Source organism: Trachymyrmex cornetzi, unplaced genomic scaffold (assembly GCF_001594075.2).
Source record: "Trachymyrmex cornetzi isolate Tcor2-1 unplaced genomic scaffold, Tcor1.1 scaffold23, whole genome shotgun sequence".
Classification (NCBI taxonomy): domain Eukaryota; kingdom Metazoa; phylum Arthropoda; class Insecta; order Hymenoptera; family Formicidae; genus Trachymyrmex; species Trachymyrmex cornetzi.
Window position 1 is genome coordinate 861,973 of NW_017296956.1, and position 23,423 is coordinate 885,395.

The 23,423-nt window shown below is 28.2% G+C and overlaps 1 protein-coding gene across 3 annotated transcripts; it reads left to right on the forward strand.

Moving 5' to 3' along the window:
- Positions 1–118: 118 nt before the first annotated feature.
- Positions 119–7,331, forward strand: qvr (glycosylphosphatidylinositol-anchored protein quiver). 3 transcript variants are annotated; one of them, XM_018506789.1, is made up of 6 exons: positions 119–293; positions 393–504; positions 1,842–1,994; positions 4,898–4,945; positions 5,669–5,815; positions 6,846–7,331. In XM_018506789.1, exons 3-6 carry the CDS (start codon positions 1,970–1,972, stop codon positions 7,100–7,102), a joined length of 477 nt encoding a protein of 158 aa, XP_018362291.1. In that variant the 5' UTR covers positions 119–293; positions 393–504; positions 1,842–1,969; the 3' UTR covers positions 7,103–7,331. The 3 variants fall into 3 exon arrangements, with proteins under 3 accessions (XP_018362291.1, XP_018362288.1, XP_018362290.1); XM_018506786.1 differs by having other exon boundaries at positions 407–504; XM_018506788.1 differs by having other exon boundaries at positions 407–477.
- Positions 7,332–23,423: the final 16,092 nt, after the last annotated feature.

The following is a 23,423-nucleotide window of genomic DNA, read 5'->3' on the forward strand; positions in this document are numbered from 1 at the left end:
CGGTACAGTTGCCGCAACGTGAGCACGTGGTACGGACTGGCCGACGGCGTCATATTGATCGACCTGAATCTATGCTCCGGTCGGCGCGTTGACTAGCGCGCTTGCCAGTACCCTGAAAGCACTTGTACGCTGCATTTACAGTGTAATCGCAACCGCATATTCGCATCGTGGCATTTCGCGAACTGCATCGTGCTGCATACCCTTGTAACCTCGTTATGTGCGTTTCGTCGTCGCTATACATCGGTGATGTAGACTCGTCGATAGATACGCCAGAATGTCTGAGCTAGAAAGAGGTATAAGCACAGAGCAATGACGGATTTCGTTAGAAAGTCGAGAATCGAATCTGAAATCACGACACGAGAGGAATGATAATAATTCGTTTAAAAAATTAGATTTTGTTTTCCAGACATCGTTTAAAAACAACGCCAGTGTTGTCACAAGAAAATCAACATTTCCAGATTCTGTGGTTCAATAAAAGTATGTGGGATTCGTGAACACGATTAGGTATATGAATGTGTTAAACCTGTTTCGATTTGTTTCACAGATTCAAGTGAAGTATTTCAAATTTTGTGCAGTTTTATCATATTTTAATTGTAGCTGGCTAAATATTGTTCAATTAAGTTGTTATTAACGTAAAATAATATCTAGATATTTTGCACACAAATATATAATACATAAAATACAAAGAATTTAATTTGTTGAATTAAATTTGAAAAATTTCGAAAAAGTTGATTTGAAAGAGATATAAGTATCTCCTTGATATTGATTAAAAAATAGAAAGTACTCAACATACAGAAGATGTATTACGTATATATTGATATATGTAATTAACATCTTAATATATATTTATTTTTTTTTTAATAGAAAAAGTAGAGTATTTTGATCTTTTAGAAGCATTAAAATAAATAAAAATACAAAAAGTATTTTCATACCTTTTTCATTACTCCAACATTTATGATTATATAACTGTTTTTATATATGTGTGTGCGTGTAATTTTTATTACTCTTGTCTTAATTCACGTACTTTTTTACAATGTAATTACACATTTATTTCAAAACTATATCTTATATCGTAGAATATACTATTTAATTTTCATAAACAATATATTAAGTAATTAATACCATAATTTAATTATAAACATTTTTTAGGACATAAATATTTAACGTTACAATTAAATGTTACGTGATTAATTAATAATTTATTATTACCATAATATCATAATATTAAGTTCTGTCAAACGATTTAGTGCGCAATTATGTTACTGAACTCTGCTAAGTGCCTTAAATTAAGCATTCTCTTTTTGTGACAGTTCTCAAATAGGTATGTGTTACTATATAAATTTAGAATGAGTAAGTATGCATTTATAGTGATCAAATGTCAACAGCAATTAATATATCAACATTTAAAAAAGCTGACATTTATTTAACTAACTTTTATTTAACATTAATTCAATATTATCAACAAAATGAGCAAAATACTTTTCAGTATCAGAAAATTTCAACACAAAAAAATATATAATTAAAATGAAATATTATCACATTATAAAAAAGTTTATTTATAAAATTTATAAAACAAATTATCTGAATGTAACTACAATTTGTTAGTATTATTACATTGTTATATTTAAAACACCTGAGTATATAAAAGATTAATCTTGAGCACTTACTTTAATTGTATAATTTTAATTGTATAATCGTACAGTTTTCGCATTTAGAGTAACTTAAAATTAATAAATTTAATAAAAAATATTTATTATAAATGATGCTGCAGTGTCAAGTTTGATCTTTGCATCTTCAAAGACCTGTCCTAAATTTAATTTAAAACTGATTCGTAATTTCAGGGAATATTCGGCTTAAAATATACGGTTGGATCAGCTCGTGCTAATCGGGCGTTACGCTATTCGATGTTTAAGGAAGTTTCGTCATGACGCGAAGCTAAACAAAGTAAGGACATCCTGCTGCTGTCAGCATGTGGACAAATCATTTGCTAGTGGGTGAGTGTACGTGCGTTCTTGATAGGGCTTTCTATTTAATTCTGAAAGGTTCTTCTATATTTTAAGAAGATAATATCTATTATATAGATATTGTCGAACTGAAATAGGGCTTCTCTCTTACACAAATATCAATCATATTGAAATAGATTTATTCTTTAAAGTTGAAACAACTATTATAATCTGCTTGAAATTCGGACAGAAAAATTTATATATTCCAAAAATTCATATATATCCAGAGTACAAAACATCTGTTTTTAATGTTAAAATAATTTCGAGCAGAAATGTTATAATGCAAATATACACTACGCAAAAAAATTAAAGGATCACCTAATCCGTCCTTAAAAATAGATAAATATTCAAAAGAGTGTGACTTCGTCAAAAATGATCATAATGAGATTTTTAAAAAAGCATTTTAAAGCTTGAAATAAAGTTTGAAAATTTTATACAAATTTTACGAAGACCTATGGCGTAAATTAAAAATTGCACACAAATGCCGTTTACAGCAGTAAAGAGAGTGAATCTTTACTCTCAATTTGTTTTTTTATTGAACGTTGTACGATTTTTTTTCATCTAGTTATTCAACATTAAATTAAAAGGAGTCATTTTTTATTCAATATGTTGAATGATTCGGTGAAAAAAAATCGTACAACGTTCAATAAAAAAGCAAATTGAAGGTAAAAATTCACTCTCTTGATTGTTGTAAACGGCATTTGTGTGCGATTTTTAATTTACGCCATAGATCTTCGTAAAATTTGTATAAAATTTTTAGATATGACGGATACCCATATTTCTGTTCGTATAGCTATGTAAAAAATCAATCAGATCGAAATATCAATTACCGACCTTGAAAATAGATATTTTAAGCTTTATAATGCTTTTTTAAAAATCTCGTTATGATTATTTTTGACGAAGTCACACTCTTTTGCATATTTACCTATTTTTGAGGACGGACTAGGTGATCCTTTAATTTTTTTGCGTAGTGTATAATCGTGGCTTATACGTCAAAATATTCATTAGCACGAAAATCTGATCGTCCCAATTAGTTACAATTTTGCAATTACTAAGTTTTATTACGATCTAGAAACCATAGGTGTTATATATTAGATCAATCAACACGCGTACGGCCGCTGCTTCCATGCTGCTAGGTACGTGGACACGTTTTACGTAAGATTCATGAAGAAAAATCACATTTGAGAAATACAAAGGACTGTAGGAATAAGAATATTCAGGTTGATATTATGCACTCACTATTTCGTATATAGTAAGAACTGTTAACAAATTAACAAGTCAATAATTTTGATATAAAATTTTATCAATTATATTTAAAATTTAAGTTCTCTGTATTTCAAATCAAATGCAAAGGTATTTTTGAAAAAGTGCGTCAGTCATCTCCAAATTATTTTGTTTCACTGATATAGACAATTGCTGAATGTTTTATTCGCGAAAAAACTTGCAAAATGTAATAGTTTTACATATAAGTGTATACTTGCAAAAGTATTTAATTTTATTATCTTTAGTTTACCTATATTTTTATACTTGCTGTACACCACTCGTGCTTTTTCCATTTCCTTTCTACTCTGTTCTGTATTTTTGTATACTCCTATGTATATCTTCTACACATATTTTTTACTCGGTATTCCATTACCCTAGAGAATCCTGTGAGATAAACTTTTTTTAATAATAACAGATTCTGTACATATCTATACAATAATCATCAAAATAACAATAGTATTTTAAGTGGCTTAAATTTAAAAATATATAAAATTAATAAGGAGCATTGAGCCACAACGCGCTAGATGTGTTATGCTAAAGTCATATATTTTAAAATTGATAATAAACTAGGTAGACGTTTCGGTCAAAATTTGTCCATCTTCAGTACAATCGTATAAAAAAGTTGTTACAATACAAAAAAAAGGAAGCAACATTAGATAAATTTCCTATGTCCACGTGAAAATCGATATGCATGTCTTTTTGCAAGTTTAGATCAAATACGAATTACATAATTACTCATTCAACTACAATGACGCAAAACAAATTCCGTCAAAAATCTGATGTGTCTTATACGTGCCACAATGTACTTTACACTCCGATATACGTTTCGTTTGTAGATTAGCATCATTACAACAATGCGAGAATAAAAATTGTGATTTTAAATTTAACGAAGTAAGATTCTTATCGATACGTGCGAATATCCCTCCGTATACCAGGTTGAAACTTTCGATCTTGTTTTTATACGTGATTCCCCAATACACGTATTTGTGAAGCACAACCTTGAATAGAGTGAGGTAAACCCACTAGTATGACCGGTAATTTGTCTATTAACAAGACTTGGAATATATATGCACGACAATTGCTGACGGAAGTCAGCAATTGTCGTAAACTGTCGTAAATTGTTAGCAATTGTGTACAACCAAGTTTGATTTCTAAATTCCCAGATATTATCATTTACTATTGTATATTTTTCTATACTGTGTGCCTTCTAAATACATGTTTACATGGTTGCATGAATGTCAATTTTACGTCCTATACTTTTATATTCTATTCTTTGTTACCAATTCTTACATGTATACCTTACAATTTACAAAAACGAAAGCGCAAAAAGATTAGAATTATTCAGCAAACAGAAAAATATGGACTGACTGTCGCGCAGATTTTTTTTTTTTAATCGGATAGCATTATTAACTAGCACAATTATCAGCAGTCCCCAAATCATTAACTGATATGAATCGCGCTATGGAGATGGTAGCGGTTGTAATGATAGTTCCAATCACCGTAGCCGTTATATAATAGCTCTAGTCCTGTTGCTTGCGATACCACAGATCACACCAAGTTACTTAAGCTAGCTACCTGCGCGCCATGCCAACACACATTGCCTAAAGCAATAACGAATCTTTCGTTTTCAGCGGCAATTGTACTCGCGGTTGCCACCGTCTGTCATGCGGAGTGCCAGAGTGAGTGATTAAGCCAGCTTACTCTCCTCGGTATGCTCGTACCGTGTTATCGTTTGCTAAGGACTCTATGAAGTTTGATGAAGCTCAATGCGTTCGCGGCCAAAAGACTCGATTTTATCGTTTTGAACTGGACAAAAATTGTATCAAAAACGTTTTGCTTGATAAAACATACAGTTATTTCAATAGTTAAATATATTTTTGAATATTGAAATTTTTGATAAATTATGACAAATCTTTGTAAATTGTAATAAATACCGCTCAGCAATTAATACAAATTAATTTTATTCCCATCTAATTTCATGGAATATAACCACATTACCGAAACGTATTGTCTGTCGTGCTATGAAAGCGAACGGTGCTTAATATTTTACTTTTAGAACTCATGAGCGCGCTCATCGATACATGAAACCTTACATAAAAAATGTGCACTCGGGAAATTGAGCTTATTGATTAAAAGTTATTTACAAATGTTTATAATATTCAATATACATCACATTTGGTTAAAAATTATTATTCATTATTATTAATGATTATTAATTACTTTTGTAATAATCACAGAGTCATGTTTAACACTAAATGAAAGCAAGAATCTGTAAACAAATTTAACATTGTTAAAAATAAGTGTCTATCGTAGAAAGGTTATCATATTGTTTGACTTCGTACATTTTTTCCCAAGTGCGATAGAGAGAAAACATGGTCTTTGAAAGCGCATTTGTTTCACAGCTCGTTCCATTTATTGCTACGAATGCGATTCATGGACGGATCTTAGATGCAAGGATCCTTTCAACTATACGGCACTACCCAGAGACCAGCCACCGCTGATGACATGTAACGGATGCTGCGTGAAAATGGTTCGCAACGCAAAATCACGTAAGTATTTATCTTTATTATAAGAAAGCCATCTTTTTTTAGAGAGAATTAAAATGTCTATTAGACTTTTCATAACTCAGACTACATCATAGCTGATTAAATTTAAAGAAATTAATTTAACGACGTTCAAACATCTCACAAGAGAAATCTGGCAAGTATAAAATAAAAGAGACTGAAATTTGCATGTGTAAAGTAGACTCAAAAAAAGTAGATCTAATGACGAATTAATTTCTTGTTGGCTGATAAAGAGTTTTAAGGACACATTCTCTTGAAAATTTTTTCGTTTCTGAGCAAATATCGCCGAAACAAAGAGAGATACAAAAAATATTTTTAATAAAAGTTTTGAATAATAATTTTGAAAATACTTTATAATAACGTGATTAGATTTCTCGAAAATATAAAATTTTCAAAATATCCCTACCACTTATCTTTTCTTTTAATTTAAAAACTTTTTCCATCTTAATTGAAGTTTATTTCACGTAAAAGCGTATATTTGGCCGTAGTTCGTTCGAATACGTGCTTATTTGATGTGATCTTTAGAAATTAATATCTCCTCTAAAGTATTGCGAAAATTGCAAAATGGTAGAGGACTTTTCGACTCATTGTCAGTTCAGTCCGCTCTATCTGCTCACGAGAAGTTATCCCGTAGAACATCCATATAATTTAGTCGAAACATTTTTTTTGTATTTCTTATTATTTTGGTGAGCGCGATTATAGAAAATATATCACTCAGAAACATTTACTTAATTAGAAACAAAAACCAATATTTTTTCAAGAAAATGATTTCACTTTCAAATCTCGTTTATCAGCCGCAATAAAAATGTTTTGTAATAAAATTCATCTACTCTATATTTAAGAAAACTAAGATTTTCTTTAATTTTACTTTAATTAAACGTTTTTTTTAAGTAAATTATGGTATTATGGCAAAACAGTTATACATATATTAAAGAACCATTAGATATAAGAGCATGTATGTTTGATTAACTTACTTATTGCTTACTTTACTTATTGCTATCCCTTTGACTTACAGCGTACGAAAGCGTAAGAAGAACCTGTACCGCGCAGCTACAAATAAACTTATTCATGGTGGACCACGTGTGCATGATGGAAAGTACCGGCACTGGTCACATGTGCTTCTGTGAGGAGGATATGTGCAATCGTGTACCCCCAACCTCGAGTTCGAATCCCGTACTCCTACTGATCCTGTCGACCATCCTTATTCTGCGTTCGGCAATCTTAAGAGCCTCCGCTTGCTTTGTAGAACGTTGCAATAATCATATCGTATAACATCAATTAATTCGATCCACCTATCGCAGTGGTGTCCAATCATATCCTTTGTAGAAATTTTAGCGAGTCGACAAACCGACAACACGCCCAGTCGTCGGAACGAACGATTAAAGCCGACTTTGATCCCGAAGGCTATCTCCTTGAGATATTGAAGAAAGTAGTCAAATAAGCATATAAGAGTGATAGACGATTGACGTGAACAATTATCGATTAACTTTGTGCCTCTTTCAAGCGCATGTATCGATCCATCGCATAGAAATTGAATATATTATATTTGTGTAATATAAAAATTTTATCAAAGTTTTGCATATCTTAATTATAATAGATATCATATGCGTAATAGAAGATGAGAATGTTATAAGATGAGTTCGGGTATACATTAAAAGCTAAAGAAATATATATATAAATAGACGTCTGCAAGTAAAATGTAGTATATTCCTATATTCTCGTAAAAAAATTATTATTTATTATAATACTGCTCAAATTAATTTTATTAATTAATTTATGTTTCCCTCGAAAGATAGACCCTTTGAGGTAAACATAATATAATGATGAATTCGGTCACTTACAGTACACTGGATTGATGCATATTAAAAGCTACTTTATATATATTAAGTATATTTATTATATATATTTAAATGAATTAGAATTAATTTTTGCAATGAAATAATACACGTATATTCTGTTAAATAACGTTAAATATCACACTATTAAATATTTTTTTTAATATTTAAATCCTTTTACATTTAATTTTGCTAATTTTATGGAGCAGTTTGTTGCACCGTAATTTTACACAATTATGGTTCTATTCCATAACTATGGTTCAAACCGATATTTGAAATATGAACATCTGACAAATACTATTAACGTAGTCTGTCTGCTGTGTGATTTTGGACCATAGTTATGTGAAATTATGACATTAAATCTAGTGCAATGCAATTGACTAAATTCTCAATAAGAGAGCTAGGCCGCGCATCTAATACTTTTAAATAAAACATGAAAGAAAGTTAAAAAAAGTTATTAAATAACATTAACAATAAATGTTATGATAAACTTATCTTAGAATAGGATTAGATTATTATTAATTACTGTAACTCTAATAGAAAATTTCATCTTCTTTCCAAAGCGAGATTTGCCCAATTTGAACATCGTTCGTTCCGATCATTGGCTTTAGACAGCATCGATAGTATCTAGGCGTTTCTCATGTAGAAATCATCCCAACTATCTAATCGACATCTCTAACATTTACGGGGCGAGTCCGGGTTCTCTATTAGTTGCTCTTCGAGCAAGCACGGCTAGCTATCATTATTAGTAATATATATAAACCCTGAGGAAGGAATTTTATCGAAAAACAAGCTAAATTTGAAATACGATGATTAAATTACATGATTTAATTAATTTAAGTTTGAATGATAAAAACCATATTTGTAGCAAAATTGACTTAATGCAATAATTTCATTAGAAAATTTAATTATTTCTGTAATATTATTTGGCATACATTGCATACAGATATATTGCAAATGATTTATTTAAATTATATGGTTCTACGATATTTCTTACTTAAACCTAGCATTTTTGATGCTTTAAATATTTGGCAATTATATAATTGATTGTAAATATTTATTGTTTAGTCTTAAAAATTCCTAAATTTTTTAAAACATACAGTACATAGTTTTAAATTGACAAATAGAATATAACATAAACTTCTTCCTTAGCGTTACCAGACTGCATGTACTCGACTGTCGTCCAGAAACATCGATAATGATTTAGCCCTTTATCTCCAATATTACGATAAAGAGAAGAAACAAAATGTGGATACTCTAGCTTTTGAATTCTTCTCACAATAATGCACCTCACTGTGTTGTTCGTTTTATTCTAATGCGACAATGTTCGACGCGACTGGTCGAGTTTCGTTTGATGCAAAAACTTATAAAGAAGCACAACAAAATTAGACGAGGTATGAACGCCGATTGTACATGACGTATTACATAAAAAATGTTAACATACATAAAGAATTCAGAAATTTTGATTTTGGAGCGAGTATTAAAAAAATAGTGAAAAGCAAAATTCTTCTACGTATAAAATCTAAAGTCTATAGTCCTAAAATTCATGTAATTCACATTAAGCTACATTACATATATTTAAAACAGAAATACTGAGTAGAAGTTTCCTCGAGTCATATTTTTTTGTCTGTTACACAGATTTGCTTAATACACAAAGTGGATAATTGTATATAAAAAAATTTTTCTAAATACGACTTGTATAGTTATTCCGTATATAAAAGTTATTACAAAATTAATAGTTCACAATATATTGTATTCTGGCATATTTGACATGTAATATTTTGAAGTATAAAATGTCTTCGAAGCTATTTATGTTTTCATAATCGTACTTTAATACTTTCTTGCACAGAATAATAAGATGAAATAATTAATGTAAAGAAAGCATTGCTTTTATATATGGAATGACTATTATTGAGTCATGTTACGTTAGAAAAATTGTATAATTAAAAAAAATGTAACTTTGAAGTCTTTGGCACTCTGACTCATAAAAAAGAAAAAATTTTTACAAGCATTTTACGAGATTTTTGATACAATTTTGGAATAAAAATATTTTCATATGTATCTCCAAAAATATTGGTGATATGCTAAATGGACAAAATTATTGCCTTATCCTGTGTATTAGTTTCTGCAGAATGAAACAGTTCGATATGTCATTCTACACATTTTTTAAAATTTAATATAATAATACTGATAACATACCATGTACTGCACTCATAAAATAATAACTATATGACAATATTGGTGACACTGTAGTGACAAATGGCGTTCATTCGTCGTGCAATTCAATCGATTTAATGGAATGCTTCCTTGATTGTATCTAATTATGATTTTCTTTTTCTCTTCTTTACATTATCTTTTTTTCCTGTCTCTTTTCCTCTTTCTCCATTCTCTCTCTCTCTCTCTCTCTCTCTCTCTCTCTCTCTCTCACAGCCTGATTTTTTATTTTTTGCGTTTTTCTTACATTCTTCTTATTCTATAACTTTCTTGTAGATACATTTTGGTAGTTTTAGGAAAAGCATTCTCTTATACTCAAAATGAGAGATGGGAGATAAATAAACTTACGATAGAAGGCGAGCTTATACGATAGAAACATATTCTATCTTAGAAGGCATGGTTGCAGCATGCACAGACAAAGCTGACAGACGCAGAGATAACCGACCGACGAGCAGCGAAGATGATTTTTTCAAGTTCAGGAAGTTACTTGGCCGCATACGCGCAAGTTTTTCAAAATGTTTTGTTTTTTAAACAAAATATTTTGTTTGAAAAATCTTAAATAAAATTTATAAGTTAAACAAAAAAATATAAAGATTAGATAACAAAGTAATTAAAATTCATTTCACGCTAAATATAAATTTTTTTCTGTAAAAAATATAAAATAAAAATATAAAGATATTCAAGTTTTTTAATAATAAGTATTTGAAAATTTTTTCAAAGATTGAAATGAATTTAAGAAATTCAAAATTTAAAGTAAGATTTGGTTTTAAAAAAATAATTGAAAAGTTAGAAAGAAATTCGTTAAAAAATTATAAATTTGCATAGAAGTTCAACACCCTGAAATTTGCTAATAATCTTCTGAAATTAGGCGTACACATAAAAGCCTAGATCATTATATTAATAAAGATTCAGAATACTAAGAAAAGATCGAGTCGCACGACTCGATCTATATAGATAAAAATGAAGTTGAGTGCATGGATTGTAGCATTTGTAAGGCTGTATAATTTATGGAAAGTCAACGCAAAACATATATTTTTATACTTAAACTTATATTGTTGTATTTAAAGACTCTTTTGTTTGTATAAAGATTAATTTTATGTGTATTTTGCTACGTGGATAAAAAAGCGAAATAAGTCAAAATCGAATCTCTTTATCAACGCAGCGAAATTATGCACAAAAAATTAGAATGACAAGCAACTCCAACATTGTTACTTTTTTATAATAACGGTTTAGTAATGAGTCATAATGACGTTAGATACAATTTTTCATAACGATAACCAGAATTGGAATAGTCACTTTCGAAAATAACTTGTTACCATTACGTGCTTTCATTGAAAAATGAAAATAATTTATCACTTGAAGAAAGTAATTCGTTATTTTACTTACTACGTAACAAGTAAAGTAACGAATCATTTTCTTCAAATTATTTTCTATCATGAAAAATTGTAACTTTATTACCAAATCATTATTATAAAAAAGTAACGGTAATGTCGTTACAAGAAACATGTTACTTGCTATCTTTATATATTTTATATACCTTTTAAAAAGAATAAAAGAGGATAGTCTTATTTATGTAATTATTTTTATTATATCTATCACTTTTTTATACAATTATATTTTTTTCTAATAAGAAGATATTTCTGTAATAATATTCTTTCCATTTTTTATCTAAAAACGTTTTCTTTATATAACTTCCATATCTTCATACAATTTATATAATAGTTTCATAAAAAGAATACTTTCACGTAATTATTTTAAACGTAAATATTTTATAAGTAACTTAAACAATATGTCTTGTGTAGTCAATGGTTAAAATCATGATTAATTAGTACAGGCAGTAGCTTTGACGTTTGACTTTCAAATAAATATACAGCAACACTTTGCATGACACTGCATGACCTTATCATTATTAATCTTGCGTGTAAACGAGTACTCCACTTCACAGTTACACAGAAAAAATGTTACGGTTGCTACAACCAGAAATAATGATAATTTTCGCCCATCAATATATATGGTTGTGATAACCGTAAGATCAGCATATTTTTACAGCCATAACCGTTAAGATATGCCAATCTTACGGTTATCACAGTCGTACTATAGTTCTTATATCCAAAAAATGTATTAATGGGCGACTTTTGATTGTGGCAAACGTAGCCGTTTTTTCCGTGTACTAATCGAAAGCGAACAGCGCTAGAGTTTATTAAAATGTTATTAAACACACATTATTAATTTAAACAGACAATCAATGAAATATCAAATATTAAAAAATTCAGAGCTGTTTCACAGCTCAAATAAAAACAATTAAATTCGCTGTTCCTTTTCTCCTGCAGCTCGTCCAAATACAACACAGCTACAGAATTAACAAAGATACGGATATAACAACTGTGACGACTATAATAACCCACGATACCTTCCACCCTGACAAATGCAACGCAAAGCAGACGAAAAACAAAGCACAACGTGAGCCTTCAGCTTTATAATTCGTGCCGCGACTAACAAATTTACCGCTTTTAATAAAAATTGGTCTCATCTGCTATAAATTGAGTTTAATCTTATTTGTTTTTTTTTGGAAAATTTTGATTATTCAGCAGAGAAAATTGTTGAATCAGCTTTAGCATTTAATTTAGTACGTTATAATGGTATACATCTGCGATCCTCAATGAATATTTATATACATATAATCTGTATAACTATTATATATTATACATACACACACATATATATGTATATGTATAATATGTTATTATATATATAACTATACATATATTGTATGTATATGTATAACTAAAATATTTAAAATGTTCTAATATGTTCTTATATAATATAAAAATTATGGCCATACAGCCCCAGTATCAGGACTGACCATATATTTGAATTACTTTTATTTAAAAGAGAGTTTTTGCATTACAAGTATAATTTATATTACATTTCAGCATTATCTTATTATTTTTCAAATAAAAGTATTTCAAATATATATAAACCCTGGCCAGGGTATGGTCATATAAATATATTTGTCCACAATACAGAATATTTTAAACGATAATTACTAATTTTCTTTCTCAAATAAATTATGAATGATTACAATTTACGATACTTTTTACGACCAGAAATATTGTGTACAAATATGTATAAACGCAAGAGGTTTAATAGTCACTGATGTATGCCATTTTAAATAGATTATCATATAATTTATCAATGATACAACTGTTATCTCTGTTGAAAAAACTGTTGATCGGTGTTGCAATTGCTTGCAACGACCAAGCTGAACGCACATGTCCTCACAGAGAGGCTTTTGAATCGGAGCCTTTTGCCAAATAAGCTTCGGTGCTTGCTTGACTAATGGCGAGCAAACCGACGTTTCTTTGGCAAGCCATGCGGCTCGTGTCGCGTCATTTGTTCATTGTCGCACGCGCGGCTGCGAGGCTATCTATTCACGTTTTAATCACGAACTACGTCATTTTTACGCTCCTACCCCGTTTCTCTGTTTCTTTGGTTTTTTTATATTATTTTATATATAATATTTTTTAATATCTCTTTCTCTTCTGACTTAATGCGTATTTTTCTTGAATCGAATATAAGTGTTCGTTGCGCGATCGAAGAAAATGCTCAAATTGAATTGAATTTTTATAACTTTACCTAAGCGTTTCACGATCTTATATGTCGAGATTATCCTTTTCTTAGAAAAACAGATTTTTTTAATAAACTCAAACAAAAATGAAATGACATCGAGACAGAAAAGTTCTTGTTTCACAATTATGAATATACTATCTACATAGTGTGATAAGAATTTATAATAAAAAGATGACATTACCGTGTGTGGATCACTATTAGTTAAAAATTCTAATATTAAAGTCTACAGAAAGCAACAAATTGGTAAGCCAAATTTTACTACAAAGAATGCGGCCAAAATTTCCTCAATCCAGTTAGGGAAATAAAAGGTTGAAATAGATACCAAATGAAAAATATGATTGAGCTGAAGCAAATGTATAAGTTTTATTTTGCAGCGACTTGTCGTTACAAAGTTATAGGCTTCCAAATGTTCCAAATTCAAAACGTGTAATACGGCCACACTATCGTTATATTGTCAGCTCATAATTATATTGTCAGGAAATGATTATCACTTTACATCTTATTGGTTAGTGAAGCGTGATCACTTAAAATAATGCAATATATTAATATTTTTTAGGCTTTCACGGATATTTCCTTTAAACATAGTAGAAGCTTTGCAGATTATCTTCGTGTCGTACCAGCTTAGCATTAAATCACGACACGACAATAACCCGCAAATCCTCTGGTATCTTTGAAGTGTAATATATTGTCACGTATAGTTGACACATTTGTGAAAATACATATGTTTCTGTACAATTAAACTAACGGATTTAAACATTATTTCTTGTTTTCGTATACTCAAATTGATTAGTGATACTTTTATTGTCAAAAATCAACCGGAAATACAACAAATTCAGTTGGAACACTTGGATTTCGGATTTTTTATTAATATTTTGATGTAATTTTTTATCCATTAAAAAATAGAAATCATAAGCTTTCAAACAATTTCTTATATGCAGCAAAACTCCAACGTATTCGTATTTTTTTATAATAAAAAACTGTTTTGAATTTGGAATCCTATAATTTTGGAACGGAAAATCAATACAAAATAAAACTTATATATTTGCTTTCAGCTCAACAAGATGTTTTATTTGATACATTCAACCCCTTATTTCCTTAATTAGATTAGGGAATGTCCAATTTAACCGAATTCTTTGAAATTGACTATTCTTTTATTAACAATATTGAGTTTCTTTCTTTATACAAAATGTATAAAAAATAACGATTAATGAGATTTGGAAAATAAGTATGTCGAGCATATTTCCTCGAAACGGAGATACGGGAATATGAAATCCTAGTTTATTGGTAATAATCGGTACTAGCCTCGCAGCTGAAAAGTATCCACGTATAGCTATTAAATCAATCTATCTGCAATATGAATTACTTAGTAGAGAAAATCATAGGAAAATATCGACGCAAGAACAATATTATAGATAAAAAAGAAAATTTTAATAGATAAGAATAATTTATAAAAATACACAAATAAATTGATTTAATCCTTTAACACAGATTATATATACATAATTTTCAATTTTATTCATCAGAATATAACATTTGTTTACAAGTTCAAAAAATTTTGTGCTTAAATTAATAAATTAATCAGTAAACAGAATGAGAATATAGTTAAAGGATTAATTATTGAAATATATATTTTATTATAAATTGTACTTCTACACAATATGCGATAATTATGTATAACATAAAAAGAAATGTAACTTTTTATTTCATTGTTATGTATTTAAAGAAACAGTGATATGCTAATCTTATTTATAAGTTTAAGAGTAAAATGAAAGCGAATGCGTTAAATAATTTTTATCGTCTGTATTGACGACAAAGAATGTTCCCTATTTTATAAGTTGTTAATAACTAATGCATTGTATCATATTAATAAGCTTTAATTTATTTTTGCGGATTTTTATCTAAATTGTAAACTTAAATATCATTAATTGAATCAATTTCAATTTACATAAATTAAGAAAAAAAGATTTCTTTCTCGAATTGTACTTATTATTTATTATCCTGATTTAATTAATATACTTTGTCGCAAACTTGTATGTAGATTTTAAATCGTAAAGAAATATGTTATTGAGTAACAAATATGCTATTAAGTAAACAGATATGTTATTGAGTTATCAAATAATGAAAATAAAATACAGTCTATAATTTTTCTATTTAATAATATTAATATAATAAAATAAAAAAGAAGATTCTTAGATATCTCTCATTCATCTGCTACTGCTCAATTTGTTATATCCTACAAATAATTTCATACTGTACTCCTTCGAAAATTTGAAGAAATGTTACATAAAATTCCTAGACATACAATTAAACACATTTTCTTGACAAATATTGAAAGTATATATTTTTATGTACGTTAATACTATAATATTATACTACACGCGCATTTGCTTATTTATTAAAATTAAAAAATCATTTTTATATATGTATAATATAAATAGGAATATATATCGCTACACACAAAATTTAACTGTTTTTTTTAATATGCTTTAACATGAAACACTAAATTAAGATAAATTTAATTAGAATGCGTAAAATCAGATTACTTTGAATACAAATTTTAATTTATATTAAGTTAACAAATCAGTGTTAATGTTTTAAACATGTTTATACTTGTCTGTATTTGCGATAGAAAATTAATTTTACAAGTATAAATTTATAAATTGTCTATTTAACATTGAAGAATCAATAAATGTAAATTTTATCACATTTTGCGCATTTCAATATATGTTGCTATATTTTTGTTAATAATTAATAACAAAAAATTTATGGCATTATTAACAGCTTATTTAGTAAAATAAGCTGTTGTTAATAACAAATATGAATAAAGAAAATAGTTAAAGGCAATTTTCTTGTTTGTACATGTAAAAATTGTAAATAAATGAATGTTGCAAAAATCTTGTGTAGATATTCGACCACCTTCTTTTGTTAATGTTTAGTATTTTTTCTTTTTTTAACTTATATAGGGTGACTGATCAATTACTACCGTTTTAAATACGGTGATAATTGATATGCTTATTTGAAAGTTTTTAAGATATATAATATAAACATCATTTTTTAATTATATTTAAAACTTTAAAAGCAACAAGCTTGAAAACTAATTATTTAAATATAGTGACGTTTTTATGAACGCGGTATATAACGTGCATGGAAAATCGTAAACAATTAATCGTAAAATGTTGCGTTTTGAAATCATTTTTACTATTATACATAGATTAATGAGGGTATATAATTATTAAAATTTATTAAAACTTATATGTTATCTAGAATGTCCTTTCCCCCCTTAATCATACACGCTGAACGGCCGAGATTACCAATCTGAGAGGCCAAACGTGCAATGTGCATCACTGCTCCTCATGTAATGGGTACTGTAAGTACCCATGGTGGAACTAGACAAGTGATCCATTTCAGCGGATGCGCAATAAGTTGAAAGTAGTAGAGGGATTTGTTAACCAATCAAGTTTTGAGCTCATTTGTAAAAATTTACATGACTCGTTTACACTGATAGATAGATAAACATTTATTTCTTGCCTTATGTCTTTAAAGGAGGTTTTTACATTGATTTTACATAAATTTTCTTAACATATAAATTTACCATGATAACTTTATACAACATAGATATAATAATAAGTTACAGTACACTTTTACATAAAAATGAAAATAAGAGGAACAATCTTCATGATCTAAATCTTGACAAATGTAATCAAGGTCATGACCCCGAACCACATTCAAGAAGTTATAGCCGTTGCATATTGGTCGGACGTCTTGAGTAATGCTAATGCCGATGATAATGCAAAATTTCAAACTTTATAATTCGGAAAGTATTTAATGAAAAAATATTCTATTATAGTGTTTTGAAAAGTAGTCGAGGTAAGCTACGAAAATATAGGTAAGCAATGAAAAATGAAAGGTTCTATTTAAAAAATTCAAAATGACCGTGTCCTGACCTTGACTACATCACCCAAAGTCAAACCAATGGTACCATCTTATATTTCCTACGAAATCATAAAATTTTTGTTTAAAACAATTTTTCGTATTTTTTATACATATATTTTGAAAATTTCGATGCGAAGGTATAATGGGACACTATGTGTGTGTGTATATATATAATATATATATAATATATATATATATATATTTGTATAATAATAGATTTCTCTCAGTACATTTTTATTTATTTTTAAATATCTTTTTCCGCATATAAATAAAATATTGCTCTATTATTAAAAAAAATGGTGCGCAAAATGCAATTTTAAAGTTAAAATTAGTATTATACGCTCGATAAATATGTTAAATACTAGAATAAGCAAGTGTATACATTTATTATAAATATATTCGGTTTCATTGTTACTTTTTTCTTTCCTTTTTTGCCTTAACTCTAAAGTTTCTTAAAACATATTAAACATATTTTACCAGTAATTATTGTCCGTTTAAAATCTTCTATAATTATTAATAATAGACATAATTCATTACCATAATAATATTAAGATTTCTACATCAAGTACGAAGATAAATATGGTCTAATTAATTTATCGAATAGATGCACAATCATGTGCATGCTAACTACGTGAGATGTTTGATAAGTCAATAACTTTGATAAGAAATGGCGTTCAGATAGATCATAAGTTTGATATTATTTTTTACATTTGCTATTCTTTGTAGACATACACAAAAATTTCAAGTAGATCAAATAGTTAATTTTTAAAAGCCTTTGAAAGCGGATAAGTTTGTGTTTTTTTTTCCATTGTAGCAAATGCGATATGAGCGCTGTTTCTTATTAAAAATTTGCTATTTGACAGATCTACTTGAAATTTGGTGTGTACGTCTAGAAAGAATGGCAAATATAAAAAATAACATTAAACTTACGATCTAAACGCATTTTTTCTTATTAAAGTCACTGACTTATCAAACACCCCACATATGTGATGTGTACACATCATACATGCATATACATACATGTGTGTGAGTGTTCGTGGGCGTGTGTGTAGGAGTGATACACTTATATATCTTAAACAATATGTAAGTCTTTCATTTTTATTACAGAATACAACGCATTTAAAGTTATCTTTCTCTCTCCTGTTTTAAAATATCACTTATGATTTATTGTCGATTTATATATTTGGCAAGTTTTACTATCTAATAATAAAATATAGGTAAGCACACCATGAGGTTTTATGAGTTTAGAGAGAAAGTATTCGAGCAGCTGCATACGTTTTTATATATACCTTTAATAGTGTTTTTTTTTAACGAAATACTACAGTAGATTATTAATATCTGTGTTATTATAGAGAAGTTATGTGTAGTAACAATAGTAATAGATAAATGTGATAATTATATACGTTTGATAACATTATACAACAATTTTTCTCTTCCTTACAGAAGGAAGATAATTCGATATATGTATACTGATAATTATTTTAAATCGATCTTTTACATTTGTATAAATACGTTTAATATCTTTAATTTTTAATAATGTTTGCAGCTTACTTGAATCTTAATCTCAAGATTGTTCGACCAGTCTCTAGTTTGTAATATTAGGCACTGGGTCTCAATTAAGAACCTCAGCCTTAACGACAGTATTTTAAAACAATCTATAATATTGTAAGTAGCAGCCTTATTTATGAAAAAATCTTTCTTGTGTGAAGTCTTTCTTACGACGAACAGTCGATCAACAAGAAAGCTAAAAGCTCACGTGTTTGTCAATTATTAATTTGTAATTTATTTAATAATCGTGACATTCGTACAGTTAAATAAAAAATGAGTTAAATTATTTATAATATATAACAAAAATAGAAATATTTTAGTCGTAATAATTTACATAACATGAAAAAATATGAGGAGAATCTCAAAGTAAGTTTCTATATCGTAGGAAAAAAATTATACGGATAAATTTATACGGTTATACGAATAACTTGTGTATTGTAAGGTTTTTTTTCTTTGAAGTATGTTAGTAACATTTTTGCACTCAGAATCGTCTTCATTGCAATCATTATTAACTGAGTAAATTCAAATTATAGAGGCGCCAATACAAGACGTGTCCGACTGCGAATTACACGCGGTAATTCAGTTTTTGTATAAAACAAAAATGCAATAAATATTCATTGTCAAATAATTTCTATATGTATATATAGAAAAAGGTATCAGTGTGCAAATAGTTCGACAATGGCAATCAGAGTTTCTTAACGGTCACACGGAAATTCATGATGAGCTTTGAAGCGGTAAGCCGCGCACATTAACGTTAAATTTTTGGTCATCCACCATATTGTCCAGATCTTGCACGAATAATTTTCATCTGTTTCCTGCGTTTAAGAAATTTGGGTAGCAAAAATTTTTACAGCGACAATAAGTCAAGGCTGAAGTGGCTCTGATTCAAGGATAAGTTTTCTAAATAAATTTTCTGGTATAGAAAAACTGATGTCACGTTATAAGTATTTAAATAGCAATAACGTTAAAAAATAACTTAAAGATCAAGTTAATAAAATAAAAAAGTTTTATAATTGCCCTATCTTTCGGTTTATTTTTCTACGGTAGAGAAACTTACTTTTATGTGTCCCTCGTATGTATAACTTTTGGTTCTAAAGATTTTGTTTGGAAGCAATAATGTGTGGAAATTGATTCATTTAATATTTGGTCTAACTATATTAATTATAATCAACGTCTAATATATATATATACATATATGAAATATTATATCAAAGATAGATCTGTGATAGACCTTCATTTTGCCGAATCGGAAAATAAAATAGCAGAATTAAAAGAACCTTTTTGCAAAAATATTATATGTATATGTTACTATGTATTTTGACAACTGTTTTAAAAGTTTTTATAAGAAAATTTATAAGAATAACCATTTCATATATGTGTTTAACAATGTCAATGAGATTTTATTTTTAGAAGCTTTTTAATCTCTCGCAGTAGTCGCAGTAACAACTTACATGCTTTGTTACTCGAACTGATAACAGTAATAACATAATGAAATTTCTGTTAAGAAATATAACAAAATATAAATTACATCTGTATATACGTCTATTATAACTACGATAATGAATATAACCATAAATATTCACACATAACATATTAATATGTTATAAACAATAAAAGTACTAACATTTTATGTTGATTAATGTTTATTAAAATTCATCAAAAATTTTAAGAGAAAGTGAAAGTCAAAGAGGGGTATCTATTATATGATATGTTTGCGCATTTGTGTTCATGTGTGTAGGTAATAATATATGTGCACATACACTATTCCCGAAAAGATTCTGGACATTGTCGTTTTTCATTATATTTTAAGTATATTTAAATAAAGAGCAGATACACATATATGTATAAATATTTGATTATATTTTAAAAATAATAATTTGCAAATTACGATTATAATATTTGTTCTGCGGTATAATAAAATTATCTTTGATTTAATTTACAATCAGTATTATGGTAAAAATTCAATGACTTCAAGCTTCAAATATAAAATTTCGTTATCATGTCCGGAAAATTTTCGAGGGTAATGTAGATATGTAGTATTCAAATATACAATATGTGGTATTCAAATATACAAATATAAAGTTTCCCCAATCAGAAGTCATACACACAGAACCGTCATTTAAATATCAAATTATACGTATAATAATTATATCCAGTTTTTTCGCATTTGTGTCTTTTATAACTACAAAAGCTGAAAGTGATTATTTTTTCAGCTACGGAGTAAGCCACACGAATTATAATCGTCCTATACAATTTCAATATTTTTATAGGATTACAAGAGACTTTTATATTTATTGTCATTAAGATGCATTCTTTAATCCTTAATTGTTTGATCAAAATTCATTATTACAATGTTGTGTTATTACAGTATTCCCTAGAAATGGCAAAATTTTAAATTTAATAAATATTTTGTATTTTATATGTAAAATATTGAAAGACCTGTAATAAATTTACCATTATTATGTTGTTCTTGCATTATGCTTGTGAACATTAAAACATTTAAGGGTTAATTGCTTGCATGTACCACTAGCATCAATTATATTCACAAAAAGCTTCTGTCTTATAATTTCGTTTTTATGAGATATCAGAAATAATTTTTTTCTTGTTTTTTTCTTTTTTTACCACAATTTATAGTTATATATTTGTATTAAGAACACAGAAGTATTATATGCACAAACCTTTCCTTAAGAATAATTATTGTCTTTCGTTTATATACATCGGCACAATAACTTCTTGCTGGATCATCGAAGAATACAATTAAAGTTTCTTACATTGTAAGTTAATGTACAATGTCAAAATCTGTTAGATATAAGTCTTACTAATTTATTGTCCAAGTATTGTTCTTACATGTATATTTAGGAAGAAGCGGGAATGCGACATTTTATTTCGCACAGTTGCAAATATTCATATACAAACATCCCCGAGAATATTTTGTCAAATTTAAATTGAATATTGAATATAAATAATATATATCTATTGGTCAATGACAAACTAATAAAAATATAAAACATATATTCTACAAAATTAAACTAGAACAATCAAAATTGATAAAATATATGATTTTACTCTATATTTGTATTATGTGCAAATTATTTAAATAATAAGTGTATAACTTATAAGAAATGGTATTAACAAATTCAAATATATAATAGCCCATGATCTTTAATCACGTGCATGATTTTCACTTAATAACATCAAATGTCTAATGATTTCTAAGTTCCGTTTTCCGGAATAGTATTAAAATTCTGCATTTGCAATCTGTAAATGTGATTCAGTCTATGCAACTGCGTATTGAATTACATTTATATTTTGAATTTTTTCGCAATGTACTTCACTAGCGATTTTCTGGTATCCATGACATTTTTAAAAAATCCGATTTGATATTTTAAATAAACTGTGAAATGTTACTATTTTTTTTTTTGTAAGACAGACAAGTTAAACGGTTTTCTTTCTATAAAATTAAACGTATTTAGATATTTTGTGTCAGATGATAGATTACTATCCTCTTTAACATATACAAGTTGGATTTCAAGAAAGAGAGCAGAGAGAAGAGAAAGTGAGAGGGAGAAAAAAATTGCAATTTTAGATTTTATATCATATCTAAAATTGTGCTGTAATTTTTAAAGATATTGCGAAAGAAAAGTTTATTCTTTCTAAGCTTATTTGAAAATCAAATAATTATTGTGTGTAAATTTAAGAAACCTATTGTAACATATTCATCCTTTTCCGCTCTATACCAATTTAAAAAACAAGAAAAATTTTTAAATTCGTGAAAATGTGCCGTTCTATGTCTTACTCGTTTCAATGTCGTTGCGAAACTGCACAAATATACCAAAAAAAACGCATGCACATTATCAATGAAATCAGCCTGATATGCAAATTGATTTCATGCATTTGATATTAAATTTTGCATTTTAATTCGCATCAAGGATATGCAGGCAATATTACGACGCATTCAGAAAGTATAGCTTTTTGGAGCTTTGAACCCAATAGAGGTGCCATTCAATCCATTTCTTTGGCTGGCCACATACGTTCAAGTAAACTTGCGCAAGCATACTTGACAAGTTTACTTGAACATGTGACCGGCCTTATATATATATATATATATTTCTTTTTTTCTGAAATTTATTTAAGATTAAAACTTTCGATGCTGAAGAAGACTGTTCTTTTCGCCATATATGTTAAAAGAGTTTTTCGGCATTGACCAATATTAGATTAAAATTTCTGATTTCCACTTACTATTGAAAAGATTTAAAAGTTCCAGAAGCCACAGGCTCTTCAAAAGTTCGCGCAGAGATCCAGAAGCCACAGATTCTTCAAAACGCTTGCGATCTTCGAGATGAGTGTCGTTTCTCTTGTTGCAATTTGCAACAAAAGTAATGACATTTATCTTGCCGCTTCGCTGTCACATTGCAATCGGCTGCAACTGCGTC